Source organism: Pinus tabuliformis, chromosome 1_2 (genome assembly GCF_031772625.1).
Source record: "Pinus tabuliformis cultivar Carrire ecotype Pingquan chromosome 1_2, CPIR1, whole genome shotgun sequence".
Classification (NCBI taxonomy): domain Eukaryota; kingdom Viridiplantae; phylum Streptophyta; class Pinopsida; order Pinales; family Pinaceae; genus Pinus; species Pinus tabuliformis.
Genome location: NC_142298.1, coordinates 464,838,684 through 464,860,877, shown reverse-complemented (window position 1 = coordinate 464,860,877; position 22,194 = coordinate 464,838,684). Strand labels below are relative to the sequence as shown.

Genomic DNA, 22,194 nt, shown 5'->3' with positions numbered 1-22,194 from the left:
AAATCATTGGTCTCGTCATCATTGAGCTCAGACCTTGTGGATATAAGGAGCTATTAGTCAAGGCCTTGTTATGTAATAATGTTGGTTGATATGATGCTAGACAAATGAGTTACCAATATGAATTCTTCTTATGACAAATTATTCAGATTGAGAAAGTACAAGTACCATTATGAATACCTCCCTAGTTAAGAGGGAGCGTTGAAAAGTGTAGCTTAGTTCGGTATTCATAATGACATGTAATTATGATTTTATGCAATGTGATGTAAATAACAAAAATAAATTTATTATATTGACTTGCTTTATTGGTTTCATGAGCAAGGTATTTTGTTTTTGAGTCAAGACTTCCATTGAGAGCTTTTGGGATTTATTTGTCATCTGTTCATAAAATGATAGAGTTATTGTCATTTAATGAAGTCATGTTATACTTTGTAAAAGGTCAATATTTTCTATGTAAAGTATCCTCCAAGAAATTGTCACTTATCCTCTTCAAGTCAGCCTAACCTCTAGTTATCATGTCAGCTTAAAGGACATATGATTTATATATATATATATATATATATATATATATATATATATATATATATATATATATATATATATAGATCCATACTTAGCCTCCATTAGAGGCAAGAAACTAGACTTTCATTCGATCAAGAGAAGTGTGAAGAAAGGGCACCGAAAAAGGATTCTTATGGGGCAGCAAAAGAGTTTCTTTTGGGGCAACGAAAGAGATTCTTTTGGGGCAGCGAAGAAGGGTTTTGTTGGATCAATGAAGGAGATATTCTTCTGGGACAGGGAAGAAGATATTCTTCTCGGCAAGCGAAGGAGAAGTTTTCTTCTGGGCTAGTGAAGGAGAGGTTTCTTCTAGGACAACAAAGGAAGGATTCTTCTAGGTGACCGAGATAGAGATATAGAGATGTAGTTTCTCAAAATAAGATCAGTGAAATCCTAGGGATTGATATTCTCCAAGGGAAGCCAAGAAGGAGTAGTGAGAAGTATAGAGACCAAGTTTCTCTAGAAGGAGCTGAGGAAAGAAGTTTTAGATAAAGAAGAAAGTCGAGGAAGGGAAGTGGTAGAGCATCAAGGTTAGTGACAAGGTTCTTGGGAGGATAATAGAGTTAAGGGTCCATGCCATGGTCTTGGAACTCATCAATTGAATATCTAGAAGGATAATTTTGATCGAGTTTTCCTCTCAATAGGTGAGAGGTTTTTGCCCTGGATGAGAAGCCTACATACTGTGTCACTTGTCTTTTATTGTTCATATTGGTAATTTTCTTGATGGAAAGAACACAATAATAAAATAAAGAAAGAAAATATCATAATATAAGAAGTAAAATTATGTCACAAGAAATTATCAAGCAGAGAAATCTTTTAACTATTCAATGCCCTAGATTTTTTGACAAGGAAGAACAACAAAAGAAGCAGCTAGAGGAGGAACAAAGTAGGAGAGAAGAGGAAGAAAAGAGGTGACAGGAGGAGGAGAAAAGAAAGAAGAAACAAGAAGAGGTTGATTAGGAAGCTCAACAAGAATCTAAGAAAGTTTATCTACCTCTATTGGATGTTCCCCGATCCACTCCCCTCACTGGATGACATCTCCCTCTCAAGGAGTTGGGAATTCTTGAAGAGGTAGAAGACAAAGTGTTGGACCTAACCAAGCTCACTTTTGATCAGCTTAATTTCAAGATCATGTAGGAGAGAAGGAAGTGCTATTCTAGGAACCCCACAGAACCTCTATCAGTGACCACGGAGAAGGAAATTTTTATCTACACTATAGTTAACCCTGAGATGATTGCCTCATTCTGGACTTTTTTCATGACTGCAACTGAACTAAATGTTTCTAGGATGAGAAAAAAAACCATGGAACTCCAAAACAAACTCTACGCATCTAATTAGAGGGCCGCTAAAGTAGAAGGAGATAGAAGGAAAGAAAAAAAAGAAAATGTAACCCTCCTCTTGATGCACTCTAGTACGAAAGAGATATAGGTTGCAATCAAGGATAAGGCTGAAACCCTTAGTGGATCCATGATGATGGTTTATGAAGAAATGTCAAAACTACATCATACTATAGCTCCAATATTGGTCATACAAGCAAACATGAAGGAGAGGTCTACTATGCTAAAGGAAATCGTTGTAAATTTGGATAACATGCATAAGTGGTCCACCAAGTACATGAGCGGTCCACCAAGTACCCAGGTGCACCGGAATTACTCCCAAAAAAGGATTGGATCACTATGAAAAATGTCAAATTCCAACTCCACATCAAGATCCAATCATGAGATAAACTAGTCAAGGATGTGGACAAAGTGTTGGCTTCTACAAGCACCTTTTGAGTGGTTTGGAGTAGGTGATTGATAGCCATGGGATTCCATCTATAGGAGAAATTGGGCAAGTAAATAGGCATGAAGACATCTCATGGGAAGTTCAGCCATTTGTCAACACTTTCAGGCAGGCCACCGACTCAAACAACCTATAGGTCACAAAGGGGAATATCATGTGATATGTGGTGGAACCAGTGAGAATGTACACAAAGTTGGTGACCCTAGCCAATCAGGTGAACACAAAAAGAAACACTCCAATCTTAGATTCCCTTGAGTGTCTACAAAAACATGATGAAGAAAAAGCGAAGATAACCCACATAACTATTGAGTACAAGACTTGGCACACTTACCTAGTGGAGCAGCTACATCTAGACATCCCAGAACTATTGTCAAGTTTATAGGATAGGATTTGCTTATTTTATGAAATTAGCAAGACAGAGTAGAGTCAGGAAATAATAGAAGATCTGAAGAGTCATAAGGAAGTCTAAAGGTCATGAGGTAGTCAAAAGGTCATGAGGAAGTCCAAGGGTCAAGGGTAGACCAAAGGTCACTCTCATTTTTATAAATACACCCTCATGGCATATTGTAAAGGAATTTTAGCTTGGGACGTATTTTGCTACATATTGTTTTGAGAGAACTTGTGCTATTCTAATATATACAAGGAGTAATATTTGTTTTCCACTATTGGATTGGATGGAAACTTTATGTTTCAATGCCTTGGATATTATTAGCTCGATGAATTGAAGGTTCCTATGAGTTTTTGACGTGTAGTCTGCTTGTGTATCTTCATGTGCTATGAATCTTATTTTGCAACACATGGATGGTATATGATATGTTAACTTTGTGCTTATATTTATGAACTATTTTATTGGTATTGGCATAATTTTATTGTAGGTTGTGCATTCACTTGTGCTTATCAACCCTTAGCTACTTTGAGCTAGTTTATAGTTGTTAAGTTTATTCTTTAAATATGTGTGATCTTATTTAAAGTTTTGCTAAAAATGCTTTGCTTAAGGTTCACGATGTAGAGTTATAATATTTCTCTTTATGGTATTCGTGTTATGAACATTCATCTATTATTTCCCTTTTGTTTGTTGAAGTTAATTTGTTCTACATAGTCGGTATACCACCTACGTTTGAAGCGAATCCAAATTACCTGTATGGAAGCCATGCCTACCTATCATTTGGGATCACTAAAATAAACGGTGTGGATTCTAGTATGGATTCTACACTGGGGAGATCCCTTTGTTGTTCATGGATATTTCCAGCTCGTCAACATGGTGTTAGTCAACAAAGTTTAGTTAGTTGTTCTCAATCAGGTTCCCAAGGATTTGTACTTGTTTCTTCAAGACAGTCAACTATGGTTGGAGTCGCAGCTGACTCACTTACCACGTACCAATATTTTACAGGAAGGGGGGTGAGGACGTTGAACAACACTGGTATTTACGTGATGCTAGATGGAGAACTCGTCAGACTCTTGAAACAACCAAGCTTATTAAATTTCAAACTATGTTGTAGGATAGAGCGTTGTGATGGTTTATAAAATGAATTGATGCTAACCCCAATGTTGGTATAGATCTGGTTAAACAAGATTTTATTTAGGAATTTAATCTACCTCAGTCAAATCAGCAAGGATTGGCGTGATTGTTGGATATTCGCTAACGGGATGAAGAATATGCTTGGTAATGTATGTATCATTTTAAAAATGTTATCAGGAAATTATCTTAGGGATTGTTTGATTAAGGCCATGTTACCAATGACTCGTATTATGTTGTTACAAAAGAATATTGATACACTTCAAGATGCCTTGGAGAAAGAAATGCAGATTGAGGCTATGGTTGGTTATCTGTAAGACTATAGAACTGGTGGTTCTTCAACATATACTACTATTATGGGTCTCCAGAATCAGATTTATACCCTGATGGACAAATTGATAGATATTGCACCTTTATGGCCTATAAGGCCTCATGTTTGGTGTACTCACTGTCAGGTTGAAGGAAATCATGTTACAAAATTATCGCGACTGAGGGGGCCAAGACAATCTAGTGCTCCTATGGGACTGCCTCCAATGCAATCCCCCAAAGTTGTGCAAGTTTCATCTTCTCTTCCTTATCAAGGCCATACAAAATTCCAGTGATTTCCAAATACTCAAGGTATCTCTACAAATGAGTATTATGAGATTTATAGAATTTTTGGTCATTTAACTTATCTATGTCCTATTCTACAGAAGTACTCCACTGTTCCCAATAACTTGTTTTGTGAGTTTTATGGATCACCTTATCATCATATGGAACAATGTTAGTCCTTGGATGCTTTAGTTGATAGCCTTGATCATACTTCTTTCTGTTTCAATGGGACTTGTCAAGGATGAGGAGGTGGAGCTCCAAGAGGAGGAAGGACAGAAAAAAGAGGCCCGATTAAGTGTTATAACTGTGAATAGGAAGGCCATGTCATGAGAGAATGTCCTTTTCCATGAATACCTTGGTGTTCATACTATCAAGTGAATACACATGCAACTAAATATTTTCCTAAACTTATTGCTCAGTAGGAGGAACACAACCAAGCCAAAGGAGCTAATTTAATCTATGTAGAACCTCGGGATCCTAGTCCTACAATGCAACCTAATATCAATGTTGTTACAAGGAGAGGAAAGACGAATGGAACTGATATAGGAACTCTTGACCCGATAGCCATCATAAGACCTGCATTTCCAAATAATACTTACGATCCAAATTAGCACAAGGACTACTATCAAGATGCAGTTAAACTTTTTTGACAGTTGATTTCTTCGCAAGGATCCTGTAGTGAACAATAGGAGCAAGTAAAGGTCTATTAGGAGAAGCATTGTGCAGAACCTGTCCAACCCACAATGGATTGGTTTAAGTTATTTCTAAAAATTATGAATGATGAACAAAACATAGGTTAGTTGTGGAAAAGGTTAAAGACTACCGCTAAGGATGATGTGTTTTCTTACGAACCAATTTCCACAAATTTACCTGAGTGACATTCTAGGAGGGTGTGATGGAACAAGAAGCAAACTGGAAGGGAGTTTCAAGTGGATGCTCAGATTGCAGGTTTTAAAATTAAGGATTCATGTTGGATTTGGGCTTAGATGTTAATATTATACCGAGGAAAACTTAGGAATTTCTCGGAAAACCCAAGTTGGTCTTCTCCCCTATTAAGTTGCGGATGGAAAATCAATATTGCATTCTTCTTGTTGTAATATTAGAGCATGTTGAAGTTGATATATTTGGTGTCAAAATTTATGGAGATTTTGAAGTTATTGATACTAATGGGCATTGACTAGGCTTTCGAGAATTATTTAGTCATTGATTTGAAGCGTGAAACTATGACTTTTGAGGTGGATGGTATGCACATTATACAACCACTTGATTTTCATCAAGGCCTGAGATTTACTGAACCGGTCGATGAGGTTGAGTCACCTAATGTCTTGTATCAATTATACCACCTCACTGTTGGGAGGTGATAATAATATATTAATCCCACAGCAACTGGATTTATCAATTGGTGTAGTATTCAAAGTACCAAAATTGGATTCAAGGCTACGATGGAATATTTCTAGCAAGGTGCTCATGAACTTAGTTCTTACATTGTGCCATTATTCAATGTGTCCGTTGGATTGGTACTATGGTATGTGAGTATCATATTTTCAATGCTACTAATTATGTTGTCAATTTTATTAAAGAAATTGATTCTTGTATAGAGGAAAGTTAAAGGATTCCTTTAATGAATGTAGCTTTGCAAATAATGCCCACAAGGTGGTGGGAATCCCATCGAGATCAGCTTCAAGATTGGAACACAACTAAGGTTGTTTTCATTTATTGGTGTCTTCCACCAAATGAGATTCTAAGAAAAATCCACACTTATGATGGTCGTACCTGCCCCCAAGAACATGTTGTGCATTGTTGTTCCATATGGCAGGTTGATGGCCTAACAGTTGAATATGGCCACATTTATTTATCCATTCTTTGGGAAGCATTTTGAAAGCTTGGTATTTGCAGGAGGAGTTGAAACGAAAAAAGATAATTGGGAGGTGTTGTCTATCTAGTTCTGTACATTACTTCTCATTCTCTAACACTGATGAAAAGATTACTTTTCATTCTCTAACACTGTTGAAAAGATAGCACAAGCCCTTAGAGCTATCAGGGGAGTATTTTTTTAGGTGTGGATATTTTAGCAGAATGCAGTAGGTATGGAGAATTTACACACCAATCTGACTTAGGATTTCATGAAGTTGTTGTTTGCAGTAAAGTTAATAACGATATGGATGATGACCGAGAGGAGCTAGAATATTTTTCCTCTAAAGAATCTGAAGGAGAACGAAAAATAAAAGATGATCCTATACATGATGCTCCACATCTGAAACCTCTCAAGTTGAAGAAGATGCATGTTGGGGCCGAAGATAAACCGAAGCTTGCTTCTATTGGGGATTATTAGGATGACCAGACCACTCGAGAAATATTTGACCTTCTTAAAGAAAATGAGGATTTATTCCCTTGCTATGTCCTAGAATTGAAGGGGATAAAAGGGAACTTGGGAGAAATGAAAATCGCATTGAAGCCAAATGTGAAACCAGTTAAGCATTGACCATATAGATTGAATTTGTGAGTCAAGAAGATAGTGAAGAGGGAAATTGACAAAATTCTAGTTACTGGCATTATATTTCCGTTTCATGAAGTTGAGTGGATAATTACCATTGTCATTTAGGATAAGAAGAATTCAAAGGAAATTTGAGTATGTGTTGACTATCGCAATTTGAACATTGCATGTGTGCATGACCTGTTTCCAACTCATTTTAGTGATGAGGTCTTGGATAATGATGGGGGTAATAAGGCCCATTATTTTACAGATGTTTTCTCTGGGTATCATCAAGTTTGCATTGCGGAAGAAAATAAGAAGAAGACCACCTTCACTACTGAAAGGTGACCCTATGTTTATAATGTTATGCCCTTTGGATTGAAGAATGCCCCAGTTGTTTTTTCGTGAATTGTTATTGTTGCTTTCCGTGAATACATACATAAGTTTCCTGAAGTTTATATGGATTATTGAATTGTTTATATCTTGCTCAAGAATCATGCTAGCTTGCTGAGGCTTATGTTTGATAGATGTAGATAACTTCAAATATCTTTGAACTTGAAGAAATGCATTTTTGTTGTGCATTTTGGATCTTTATTGGGGTGTGGACCCTACTAAGGTTGTGGTAATACTAAATATGTTGCTACCTACTTTTGTCTTACAGTTGCGGTCGACTTTGGGACATACTGGTTATTATTGCAGGTTTATAAGAATTTATGCCTCAATCACAGCACTGCTTGAGAATATTTTGGAGAAATATGAACACTTTTTGTGGGATCCTGAATTGGATGTTGCATTTGATACTTTGAAGGAGAATCTTGACAATGCACCTATCCTGGATTACACTGACTAGAATAAGAAATTCCATGTCCATGTTGATGCATTCAGAATTCCCTTGGGAGATATACTAACGCAACGAGGCGAAGGAAACTTGGATCATCTTATCTACTTTGGAAGTAGGAAACTTTCCGACGTAGAGAATAATTATACTACTACAAAATGGGAATCTTTAGCTATGGTTTATTCTCTCCAAAATTATGACATTATTTTTTGGGAGGTCCATTCAAGTTTTTCACAGATCACTCTATGCTGAAATATTTAGTTAACAAACTTGTGCTTGAGGGAAGAATTTTTCGTTGGTTATTGTTATTTAAAGTTTAATTTTGAGGTGATTTTCAAGCCAGGAAGATCTAATGTGGGGCGAGACATTTTTTCCAGGTTAGAGTCAAGAGAATCGGGGGGATCAATTGATGACTAGTTATCATATGCTCATTTGTTTCATATTGAAGATGTCCTTGATTACTTAGAAGATATTATCACTTTTCTTATTTCATTTTAATTCCCTTGTGATTATAATAGTGTGCAAAAGAAACATTTTTTGGTCAGAGCAATGAAATATCAACTTATTATGGGTCAACTATATAAGATGAGACTTGATCAAGTTTTTGTCCGTTGTATCCTTGATCATGAACGTGAAGGTGTATTATGGGAATGTCATGTTGGAGGGAAAGATATCGCTTGAAAGGTCTTTCAAGCTTACCTTTGGTGGCTGACTCTCTTTAAGGATGTAAAAGAATATTCCAAGGCTTACGATGTATGTTAACAGGTTGGCCGACTGTCATGTCACGATGAAATACCCTTGCATCTAGACCAGGCTCTTGCTACTTTTGAAAAATGGGTTGTGGATTTTATTGGGCCCATCCACCATCTTTCTCATCATTCACACGCTCGATATATAATTTCTGCAACAAATTATTTAACTAGTTTGGTAGAAGCTACTTTGGTTAAATATTACATTTTTGATATGGCTACTTGATTTATCTTTGAAAACATTTTTACTAGTTTTGGTTGCTCATGAAGAATTACCATTGATCCAAGTTCCCATTTCATTAATGAAACCGTTTAGCCTCTAATGCATAATTTCATGATACAACATCATAATAGCACTCCTTATCATCCGTAAGCTAATGGTATTGTTGAATATTTTAATAAAATTTTAGAGAAAGGGCTTACCAAGATTTGTTCCACAAAAATAGATGATTGGGATGAACAAGTTCCTGCTACTTTGTGGGCCTACTGAACTACAGTCAAACTGTTGCACCAAGATACTACTTTTGAACTAGTTTATGGAAAAGAAATTATTGTCCTATTGAGTTTATTGTTCCTAATCTTTTTATTTCTCATGCAACTCGAATGTATGAAGATGAGTCCATTCCTGAATGAGTGCATGAATTATTGCAATTGGATGAGTCTCGATTTCTTGCTCATTTTCATCAAGCTATTGAGAAGGAGCGCCAAAAGGCTTGGCATAATCGACACAATAAAAAAATATATTTTTTTGTGGGCGATCAAGTATTTCTCTATGACAACAAGTATCACAAGCATCCTGGTAAGCTTCAAATGAATTGGTTGGGTCCTTTTTATGATGCGGAAATCAAATATTCTGGTGTTGTTCGACTTTCTCAACTCGAAGATATGATTTTCTCTGGATGGGTGAATGGCGCTCACATGAAACCCTATTTTTTTGTTCCACCCTTGAATTAATGTGTCCTCTCCTTGTGATAGTAATAAGTAGGATTTAGGGTAGTAGCTTCAATAAGTCTTTTGACAAGTTAGTAGTTTTTGTTTTTTTTGTCCTTTCTGCAAGTTTGATGTCTTTTTAGTTGTGACCCACCACAACCTCATGTGGTGAGGGATATTTTGTCCTATTTTGTCTTATCAATGTCATTAATGCTTGTCTTATTTGACATTATTCCCCGTCATGTCAGATTTATTTACCAAATATGTCTCCCAATTCTCGATAATATTTCCTTCTACCATTACATTTTCTATTACGTCACAACATTCATCGTATGTTTCTAGATTGCCTACCAGTAATTTAAATTTAATTTGAATTTCCTATGTCTAATGGCTAAGTCCCCCACCCAAACGATTGTTTTATATTCCTCCTCTTCATCTTCATTTCCAAATTTTTCCTTCATGCATTCTTAGTTTCTACTATGGCTCTGCTATCGCCTATTCATGAATTCTCCTTGCCTCATCACCCCCTGTTCATTTTGTGTACACCTTTCATTCTATAACCATGGTCTACCAAGTTATAAATGTTGCTAGTTTATTCCCTATTGAATCTCATATTCACTACGAGGATGACCTCTTGGGGAAGTATGATAAAGCCCATCTTATTGGTAACGACATCTATGACCCCACTTTTTCCCCTATGCTCTGGACTGAAGTTTTTATGGAGCCTAACGCTCGTCGTAATGCCTGCTCTACCATGAAAGTAAAAATAGTCTTTCATCCCTTAAATTAGTCTACTCTCCTCCTTTTGTGTGATTTACTATTTTTTGCAACACTGGTGAGGTAATGTGCTACACCAAGTTTCTAATAAGTCACCCTCATGGGGTTCTCTTTGGTTGGACTAGGAATACCCCATTCATATCATAGATATTCACAGAATCACAAGATTGTTTTTTTATGGTGCCAACGTGAGCTCATATTTTCAAAAAAACACTAAGCATGGTAAGAAGATATATGAGAAAAATTTGTATAAGAAGTATCAAACCACAAGTAAATTCCAAGGAGTTGTCCTCGATATGATCAATAATATGTCAATTTTCAGTGCTAGTACAATTATTGCCACCAAAATCATGCAACATTACACCAGAGGCGAATGCACATTAGATGCCATTGCATTTAAAGAAGCTTGCATCTGAGGTGATCAACTGAATTTGTCTAGCTATCTCCTTCATGAGTTATTGGAAGTTTTTAATTATGCTTATGCTCTACCTACATACTTTATTTTTGGTTTTTTACTACTTCCTCTAGTTATGTCTAAATAGTGTGCTCCACAAGGTTGTGACATCGCCACAATTGAGAAAGATGAACCTATTGCAAATGTGTATGCCCCTTGGTGAAAAACTGAAGATACCATTAAAAATGAATTCAATGATCAAGAATTTGGCAATTGGTTCAACAAAATAGATGTTGCAACAATAACCATTTCACAGTTGTCGCTCCCTCAACTCGAACAATACTCTCCTCCTGGGTCATGTCATGGTTGCAGGATGGCCAGATTCAAACATTGTTGCAATGAAGCCTACCAAAGATGTCCCTTCATCATCGCGTAAAGATTCTGAAGATGTATTTGGAGATCTCCAACCCTAGTAGAAGAAGGCTAAGGACTATGTCAGTTCAGCCTATGTTACTTGGTCTATGGTCGAATCTTATGTTCAACAAACTCTTCAGGTATGTCAAGCCACCCCTATGTGCACTACACCCCCTACCATCACCTCCACCATCTCACCTACTACCATACCATAATTGACCTTGATGTCGAGCCACCCTCCACTAATCATGTTGTTCCCATTGAGGAAGAACAACCCTTATCCCTACATGCAACCTCTAAGACACCTCATTCATCAAAAGAAATTGTATCAAACCATCCATATTCACCTACCATTGCAGCCGAGCCAAGATATATAGAAACTGGCTCTACTCTTGTTCATTCTGTTGGTTTTCTTACTATTGTCATCTCCCCACCATCAACCAATCCTCCTCCCATTACCACTTCATCTCATCCATCTCCTTCAACCACTTCATCCATTTCTACTGAGAAAGTGGCTGGATTTATGAAATACCCTAACCAGTGTCTCCAATTGATTTCCCTTGCTTCCCAGCAGCATGACCTCATTACTATTATTCTAGCCCCTATTCTTCATAGAATTGCGCAGAATCAAAAAGACAGGCGTCGAACATGAATATTCACTACAGGACCAATCAGAGCATTCACTTGCTAGTGACCAACCACTGCAATTGTAAATTCCACCAGCAGACATGGTTTCAGCTAACATCCTTAGTACCTGGTCTTCATTACAATTTTTTTAGTTTAGTCATGCTTCAATCTCTCAGTTGGAGCATCAGTTGGCTCATACAAAGACTAGGTGCACCAACCTTCAAGTCACTTGAGAAGAAAAACAACATCAACTTAATGTCTCCACTACATTCCAAACAAAGTTGTGTTTTGAGAAATATAGATTAGAGACTCAGGTAGGTAATGTTCACTCTCAACTGAAGTCAATATGGCTTTCTCTTACTCCCTATGCCAAAGTTCAATGTGAAGATCTCGTTGCATGCTCCCCTACTGAATATTGCACTTTTGTTGACGCGACATGCAAGCAACTTGTTACTAAACATATCGAGCTCTAGGACACTATCATCACTATGCAACATTTTTTATCAGACACTTTAGTGCTCTATCAAGATAATGCCATTAATGACATTCAGACTGACACTTCTATCCACGCCACTTTACCATAGATTATGAAGGAGTCTCAACACATGTTCTGCCAAATTTCATACGACAATGGCGTTCTTGCAAAGAAGAATGCAACTCTTGATCCCTTGCATGAGAATCTTCAACAAATGTTCCAGCAAGCACTTGCAACTACCAATATCAAGGTAAAGAAGAAACCTCTTGATCAAGTTTACATTATAGATGCCCATATCCGCCAATTGGAAGACACGGCTCAAGAATTAAAGCGATTTCTCGATGACCTTCACCCATAAGCAAATAAACACTTCCTTACTTTGAGCACACTCTCTACTATTGTTGATAAGTAGCTTCAGGAACTCATGTAGTCAAAACCCATTGATCTTAGTGCATAGACAGTGGAATAATTTTCGAGCAAAGTGTTTACCTTGTTAGACTCATGAAACTCATATGTTTCTGCCTATACAGCATTCAAAGAGTCTGCTCTTCAAAATGTTCCAGAGTTAGGTCCTTCATTTGAAATTACTGCAATAGATCCAAGAAGAAGCCTCTTTGCATAGAGTTCAGATCCAGCAATAGAAGCAAATTTACTCAAGGGAGATTCAATGGGTTGTGGTCAGTGCCTGTTGGGTCCTTTATTTTTTAAGGAATAGCAGCTGTGGAGGATATTATGGACAAAGCTGCGAGAAATAGAGCACCGAAAAATTAAAGTGGAAATGGAATATATGTTTTGGGACTTGCGTAAACTAAAATAAGGGCATGCACTAAAGAACCAATATTCAATTTTGATACAATCAGCAGTGAACCAAGTTAATGGCCTGAGGTATTGGAAAACCATGGATCAAGCGAGTGAGGGACCAAAGAATAAATCAAGTGAGTGTGGCTATAAAAGAGGATGAAGAGCAGCGAGAAAGAAGTGTTAACAGTTTAGAAAGTTCTAGACAGTTCTGCAGAATTTGGACCTTTTTGTAGAATTTGAACTTCTCTATAGAGGTTCATATTTTGTTGTAATGTTAAGGATCTGGGTTGTGTGGGAGAGCGATTGCTTGTATGCAGATTAGGATATGCAATGATCCATTATGATAGTTGTTTTGATTTTTAATGTTGGTCGCAAGTCTATCATGTGCCAAAAGATGTAAGGGATAAATGTTATTACAATTAGGTTCTATTGTTTTAATGGAGAATGGGACTTTTGTCAATTATTTGTGTATTTTTACCACTTTTTTAAAAAATCTCTTATGTTTATTTCTAGTTCAATGCATGAGTTAAATAGTTGTGAATGAATGCTTTAATGGTTGTGCAAGTTACTTACATAATTACGTCTAGATCCTTTACACCTTTCTATGGTTCTGGCTCGCCTCAAGTGAGACGCTCCTTTGATCAAAGGGAGTGAAAATGTCAACAAATTGCTAGACTACACGAAGACTTTTGTTGGCACCCTAGGCAAAACCCTAGGTCAAACTTAATTTAAACTTTTCCGCCAACAAGGTTATAATGTATGACTAACTTTGATACATTCAATATCTATTTTGTTTTCCTACATAAATTACGACTATAGCGGATGATACTGATGTATCTCAGTAGATGGAAGTAAGTCCATAAAATGACTAATAGTTCAGTCATTACACACAAGGAATTGAAATAGTTTTCTAAAGCATTTGTATCTTTAAGGAATCAAGTGGAAGTAAAACTTAGTAGGATGATTTTCCATTTAGTTTAAAAGTTGTGTATTTAGGGAAGTATCACTCATTAGTTGTAGAGACCTGTATGTGGTTTGTAGTGTAATAGTGAGGTCACGAGACAACTTGCAGAAGATTGTTCAACAATTGAATTTGGGAGATCCTTGATTTCAGAATTCAGGGTGATGGAAATTCAGGAACATAGGAATTCAACTTGGGAGCTACACCTTTATGAGGGTTAGGAGATAACTTGATGGAATTCAATCTAAAATATTTCAAAATAATTAAAGACATTGATGAATAATTTACCAAACTAAGATCAATGGCAAGTGTGGTTAAGGGAGGGTGTTGGAGATATTAACTCCTACTTGTCTTATGCTTAATACCCGATTTTCTTCATCATATGTAACCTTTATGTGACTTATTTTCTTGTATTATTTTAGATATTGTTTGTTAGTTGGATTTATGATGTTTGTTCAAATTAATATAGCTTCTATGTTAGTCAGTGGTTGAAATTATTCTCTTAATTAACTAGAATGTCTTCCTAAGATAAGTAATATATATTAATGCATAGTCTATTATATAAAAATGTAATATTATATAATGATAATAATATATGTAGAATAGCTTCTATATACAATAACTTTATCTATTTATATTCATATATATTATACCACATCTTTCCATTAAAATATATTTCCATACTCTCTTATAAGGTAAAAGAGTTAAAAAAAAAACACGACATAGGTTCGCTGCTACTAGCATATATTGTATACAAATAGGACTTGTTTGTATACAAAATTAGATAAATATTGTCATATCAAATCCTGGATAAGCAATGATGTCCATGAGCATCTAACTCTTATTCCCTTGCATGAAACCATCACAAAATAATCGTGAAAATGTTGGATTTTCAGTTTTACTTTGTTCTTTGGTTTTAGGAAGTGAATGGTAGAAATTTTATCCATCACTTTTTCAGAAAAAATATTTCCTTGATAAGGGGATCATTTTGAGCAAATACTTTTCCTCTCCCTAGATATAGAAAATAAATCATTTCGTTGTTCCCGTGATGAATTGAAGAATTTTTCCCTATGTACATTTCGGTTAATATGGACAATACTTGGTGAAACACACACCATTTCTTTTAGGGGATGCAAGGTTATAACAGGATCACTGGGCTCCCATCTTTAGAACTAATAGACTTGTTGTAATATTAAGCACATAAAATGATGAATTCAAGGAATAAGTACATTGATGAAAGAACTACCTTAACCAAACCATATCCCCTAGTTTTAGCCCATTCTTTCTTACTTCCATGCATGCCCAAGAGTGTAAAATTTCTCACTTTTCAAAACTAAGTTGAACATATCATACCATTTATCATAAAATGATTTCCAGCTGAGTTTAAGATATTCAAAAATAGTATATTAGGAACAATGACATAGATGACAATGACATGTGGTGCTTTAGTCTTTCTTAATTTTTTTAATAAACATGGTAAATACACTAAAAAGAAAGATACTAGGGATTTAGGTTGAATGAAGTGTGAGGTATTGCTTGATTGCAAAAGTAAAGGCTAGACCCATGGTGAATGGTTGCTCAATAATATGGGGATTACAACAAATTGAGAATATATGGCTTTAAGAGGGGTGAAAGTGTAAGCTTTCTTAGGAATGGTTATAGGCTATAAAGGGTTAGATTGAACAGCTCTATTTCTTTTTCCTCTTTTTTCTTAGGTAAATCAAATAGAGATTATATTACTTGAGAAAAATAAAGCATACATTATAATTTATTTTTAGTAGTTTATCACATGAGAAACCACACTAGGAGCATGATGATAGAGAGTTTATCCATTTATACTATCTGAAATAAATAGAAAAAATAAAAAGATAATATCTCCTAGAACAATTTAACAATTTGCAAGGAAAATTGAAATAACAATATAAATTATCACAACGAATTTGTTATTGTCATATTTAATAATAAATTAAAGAGGATCCATATATTTCAATGGAGAATTGACCTAAATGATGTCAAGTATATCACCCTTCTCTTTAGAGGCCTTGACCAATATGAAACTAAAAGAAAACACAAGACAAACATAGAAAGATGATTGAGAGAAATGAACATAGAAATAGAAAATCACTTTAGCTTATAGAAACCATAGAATAAGGAGTAACAAAAAAGATAAACAAATGAAGAAAAGCATGAAGGGTTGAGAAAAAATGGAGTGAACCACCTTGTTTTAGAAAACATAGTTAAATTGCTTTTAAAACTAAAATCATGGGCTTTATGCCCACCTCCCATACCTTTTGCCTAATTTGACCACTTGGGGAACTACATTTGATGCGTTAGCGAAGGATAGAGAACCCATTTATATATGCTTATTTGTTGTCTATGGTATCAATATAGAGAGGGTCCTTCTTAGATATACCTTTCACCCATGATTTTAAGCTCAGAAAGAATAAAATGACACTATATATTATTGAGAAACTATCAATCTTCAACAAGTATCCAGTTAATATACAAATCACACCAATAATCCAGGTGTGCAGGCTTGTCTGACAAAATTCTTCTCAATAGTTTTTTGTCCTTACTCTAAAGTTCCAATACATGCCATGAAAATAGTTTGGATGAGAATCTTCTCAACAAAATGATGTTTTCCAGTGGAGCTAACTACTATATCAAATGGTAGAATGTCGAACATTATGCCGTGATGAAGTTCCCGGTGCCTATTGAAGGGAATTTCCATATAGCTAGCTACCTAAACCTCCATGGCCTTTTCCCATCACATCTCATTAAATCTCCATGTTTGCCTATTATTATCACCCAGTGTGGGGAGGTGATTGTCCACTTCAATACATAGGAATTGTGATTTGAGTGGCTCATAAATATTTTCATTCCACTGAGTGTCTAAGGGAAAATTGGTATATTTATTGTCTTCATTTTTCAATTTATTGATAAGATTTTGTTTCCAATCCTTCTCACATGTTTAATTGGTGTAGTAGAAACATCTTTTAGGAGTGTTTGAATTTTCTATAGGCCTCCTTTTAGCCTCCATCTAACCTCCAACATATTGGAACTTTTGATAGGGACAATTCATTCTCTAATATTTTTATCATTCCTATTAATAATTGAGAATCCCCTTCAATAATAATATTTCCAAAAATTCAACTTAAGCAAAAGGTCTTTCCATGGACCCTTCTAGTGCGTTCTATGCAAGTCAGATAACAAAACTGTTGATCATCTCTTCCTCATGTGCCCAGCTATAAAATATCTATGGAATTCTATACACTCACACCTACCCTCTCTCCCTCAATGGCAGGGCTTAATAGTTCGAGAGGCCTAGGACTCATGGTGGACTGCTGCCTCCCTGAAAAAAGCCAGAAATGTCCCTATTCTCACATGTTGGGCTATCTCGATTGCCCGAAATCGATATATTTTTCAGAACTCCCCCCCCGCAACCCCCATTGGTCAACTATCACAGCCCGCATTCTATCTGATTACCAAATCATTCCCAAGGATGAATCAAATTCTACTCCCAGACATATTATCCCTGAAAGCATAAATCACTCACATCCTTGGGCTTATTTTGACGGCTCAGCACAAGACATTGGCTATGGGGGTGGTGCCATACTACACCTTTCAGAATCTCATTATTTCAAAATACAAATGGGACTGGGCAGGGGCACAAACAATTTTTCCGAGCTTATCACAGCCAAATATACCATACAATTTGCACTGGAAAAACATTGCAGAAACTTACAATTATATGGGGACTCAAAAATTGTGTGCAATTGGATAAACAAAACTGCAAATTGCAATGCATATTCTCTGAGACATATTATGGATGAGGTTCATAGACTCATCAATATTTTTGACACTTTTGTTTGTCATCATATATACAGGGAGCGAAACACAGCTGCCGATCTCCTATCCAAGGAAGCAGCGCACAGACCTATAGGGACATGGATGATCTAGGAGCAGAGATATGGAACCTTCCATCAGCACTACCATAGACCTTATATAGGCATTACAGAATAACCTGCTCTGAAGGACCCTGTCAATACTTTTTTATTTATATAATTTTATTTATGCATAATAAAATTATATATGATAGTTTAATACTCTCTACGTAGAGTTTTTTTTTTTAAGCTTCAGTGACAATGCAATGTCTCCCTACGTGGAGTACACCATATTTTGACTATATTAAATTTGATGGGCTTTATGCCTCACATACAACGTATGCTTTTGCATCTACAAAATGTAATTTTCTTTGATTAATGAAAATTACGAATTTTCCTTGATTAATGAAAATTACGAATTTTCCAAAGGGAAAAAACATATATATATATATATATATATATATATATTTCCAAAGTAACTTTTGATGGCTACTAGTATGCAAAATTCTAGAGGAAATAACTATGGATCATTATTGTTGTTAATTCCTAAGAGGCCTGCATAGATTTTGAGCACTAGTCCATTCCAATCCCTAAACACATGCCAAAAATAGTTGGATTAGGGTTTCAGTTAGATGCATTGTCAAGATTAATTTTAATGAATCCCCTAGGAGGAGGCTTCCAATGGTTTAGGCTAGAGGATCGAGGGAGGTATGGAGCAGAAATTGGAGTAGAAACTATAGGAGAAATGCTAAGGGCTTGAAGAAGTGAGGCCTCTTGAGAATTGTATGCCAAGTCCTCAGTAGAACAATTTCATCCAAGAATTGATTCTTTTATATTTTTCTCAATTCTTTTCCAATCAAAATCTTTCGAGGTTGAAAGGTGTTTGAATTTTTTTTATTTCTCTCTTTTTAATCTCCCATACAATAAACCCGAGAAGTAATTCTCAATCCTTGTTAATGATTGTATGAGAAAATTGCTATTATGAAATATATGCTATTACTCGATTGATCTGATTGTCTACAAAATGGTAATGGCTTTATCCAAAAGAAGAGTAGAAAAAAAAAAAACATTCAATAAATAAGTAATATCCTTTGACTTTTTTTTGACATAGTGATAAAAAACCCAATCCTTGAAATTCCCTTCTTTGGAAATGATCCCAAGTTAAAAAATTTCCATGAGTTAATAGCCATAGATATATAAAACAAAAACAAAAAACACTCAAGACATTTGGAAAGGAATTGTCATGAATGGAAAGATTCGTAATGTTTAACACTTAACATTTAACATTTTTAATTTAATGTCAGGGCTATTTAAAAATCAATCTAATTATTATTATGTACCATCCTAAATCCATCTTAACTCCGGATCAAACGAGCCTCCAGAAAAATCAAATCTCTTGAGGTGCAAACCTCTATTTTGAATGCAAAATCTGAGGAAAAGTTTGCACCTCCTCTCGAGACTTGATAAACCCCGAATTAAAATTAATCTAGACGGATTACAGATAAGTTTGGGATTATACTTACCAATACATTTATACCAGCACAATTTATTAAACTCACGCAAACTTGCAAACCTTAAAATACCTTAAAATCTTTCCTAAATTTTCGCATTTTAACTAATATGGTCGCAGAGATCATGGTTGAGTAATATCTAAAACATCACGATAGAGTATATTTCTAATTCATAAAATGCTTACTTCAACATCCGTAAAAGAGGTTGATTTTTCATTTCTTTGAAACTAATTGAAAAAACACACTTTCTTTTTTAAAAATAAAATCCTACCTGGAACCTCTTTCCTATTGCTGGAATTGGTAGCTTTCCGTTTCCAAAATACAACCAGCCCAACCAACACCACCGCACCAGCCACGCCACCAACGCTCAATCCCAACACCTTTGGGTGATGTTTTCCTGAAGTATGAATAATTGGCATCACTAAACTGAATTAGCAAATTCTTTTGAGATTCTCCTGCTGATCTAAATATGTATGACAATATTACCTTCTGTTGCCCTTGATGCTGAGAGCAGAGGCACGCCATCACCATAAAACTTGTGGCTGTCATAAGCTATTACACAGTTATCGAAGAAGGCGAGTCCTTGGGTTGTTCCAGCTGGACAGGAGCCCAAATAATTGTACATATTGTTCAGGCACTCATTACATTCGCTCATACTAAGTGTTCTCTCACATTGAGCCAGAGAATAAACCCCACAATCACTTAGTGTACTGTAACCCACCTTACTGGACACAGCTTTCTCGATAAGCCTCTCCAAAAGAGAAGCAATTTTCCAATCCTTGACACGCCTTGCGTCTGTGCCGTTTATTGTAATGTCATCGCAGGACGCAAAGATCGCTTGGGATGCATCCGATACATTTAATTTTGAATAATAGTTGTGAGTGGCATATCTCAAAATGCATCCAGTGAGTAAAATGCTTGCGTAACCGAGACTCCCATTACATAAATCTAAATGCTCTATAGCCTTTGAAACGCATCCCCGACAAGCAGAGGCATTCAGATCTCCCCTGCACTGAGCAACACCATAAATCTCATCTCCGTTTTGTCCATAAATTGATTCACTGTAGCCCGTCTTGTTAACATTATCAACCAATGAATTCAAAACCACATTCAGGTTCCTTTGCAGGACACTTCCACTGCCACTGCAATTGTATCCCTGGAGATGAGTAGGACTATCGGACAGAGGTAATGAGTGTATGGGTAATGCTAGTAGAAAGAGCATTAAGGAGAGAGAGAACTTGGATTTTGCAGTGAAGGGGAAACGAATTATTTCCCCCTTGTAATTACAGACCATGTTGGAGGAGGCCGCCATTCTGTTATTGAAACCAATCCGCGGAGAACTTAAAAGAGTGTGAGAACCGACTTTTCCTTTTTGGTAGAAGTCTCCGCTTGCAGCGACTTACTGGAAATTTCGACATAGACGGAGAGGGCACGTTTGGCCACGTTGACAAACTTAACGAACCTGCAGTCAACATAAGCTCGGCCCCCTGCGCTTAATCTAACTAACACGAATCCGATTGGGAGCACATGCTAAAAGTCAATATATTGTAATTCAATACATCATCAACTCGAGTCATCGGAGATTAAGAAAATACAGTAAGGACTTGCAGGGATCAAAATTGAACACGTCAGAGAAGTAGGGAGAAAATTTTATCAGTCAAAAAAAATTTAAAAATTGATTTTTGTCATTTAAAAAAAAAATTGGAATAATATCTTAAAAATTTTTAAGAAGTGCTGTCAAATTGTCAACCTTTTTTTTAAATTTCATTTTTTCTGAAATTAGAATTTTAGGAATGTTGAATTTGTAAATTTCTTTTCATGTTAAAACTTAAATCCCATTTCAGAAACTCCCATTTCAAAAACACCAGTTTCTTTTTGAGTTTTTTTTTCTAATTGTGCATATGATGCAAGTTCTTATTAATTATTATGTCACGATTACCTTTTGATACCATTACATTTGGCAGTTTCTGAGTTGCTCCCATTTCAAAAACAACAGTTTATTTTTGAGTTGTTTTTTCTAATTGTGCATATGATGGAAGTTCTTATTAATTATTATGTCACAATTACCCTTTGATACCATTACATTTGTTAGTTTCAATTGAGAGCGACTAGATGTCAATATGGGCCATGTCTTAAGTCTGTAATTTCACTGGGTGGTGCCTGAAGGCTGCCCAAAGCAAGGTTTGACGACAATTTAAGCTGGAGAGGAGCATGGATTCATCATTCAGCGAACGCATGTCAAGCAAGGTTTAAGCACAATTTATGCTTGGAGAGGAGCACATTCAATAGGCTTCCTAACATACTGGATTTGATTTGTTTGTGGATTCTCAATTCCTGATACGTTTTCATATTAAAAAAGGAGATACCAAAAACATATACACCTTTGTACTCTTTTGTTGAATCTTAAACCTGTTTAGAATTTTACTGAATTTTTTCATTCATGCAATAAACTTAAATTTGATTGAGTTGCTTGTATATTGGCTTGAATGTTCTGGTCACAAAAATTTCCTACAAAACTAATCCTTATCTCAACTGGAGCAGGAATATAGGTCTCCTGTTTATCCATTAATGGTAAATGCATCCGATATATTAGTTGCAGCTCATATCAGACCTGCCTTATACACAACATCCATGGGGTTGTTATTCCACCATTCTCCTGTAAAAAAATAAAAAAAAATTTGAAAATAATTCACTGTTGTCAATTGAATCGCTTTTTTTTTATGCTTTTCATTAGAGAAGTGCGACTTGAATATGTGCCATTCTAAATGAAATTAAAACCTGCCCTTCAAATTTGATCACTGGTAAGGAGTGGTGTCCTTCAGAGAACTTAAAAAGAGTGTGAGAACCGACTTTTCCTTTTTCATAGAAGTCTCCGGTTACAGCGACTTACTGGAAATTTCGACATAGACGGAGAGG

General features: G+C 35.8%; 1 protein-coding gene across 1 annotated transcript in view; it reads right to left on the bottom strand.

Moving 5' to 3' along the window:
- Window positions 1–20,590, bottom strand: part of LOC149206359 (antimicrobial ginkbilobin-2-like protein) — a 54,665-nt gene extending 34,075 nt beyond the window's left edge. Inside the window, exons 1-2 of the mRNA XM_089397672.1 lie at window positions 19,765–20,590; window positions 19,550–19,675 (exon numbers count right to left, since the gene is read on the bottom strand). Coding sequence (XP_089253798.1) covers window positions 19,550–19,675; window positions 19,765–20,590 — 952 coding nt within the window. The remainder of the gene's footprint in view (window positions 1–19,549; window positions 19,676–19,764) is intronic.
- Between the last annotated feature and the right edge of the window lie 1,604 nt (window positions 20,591–22,194).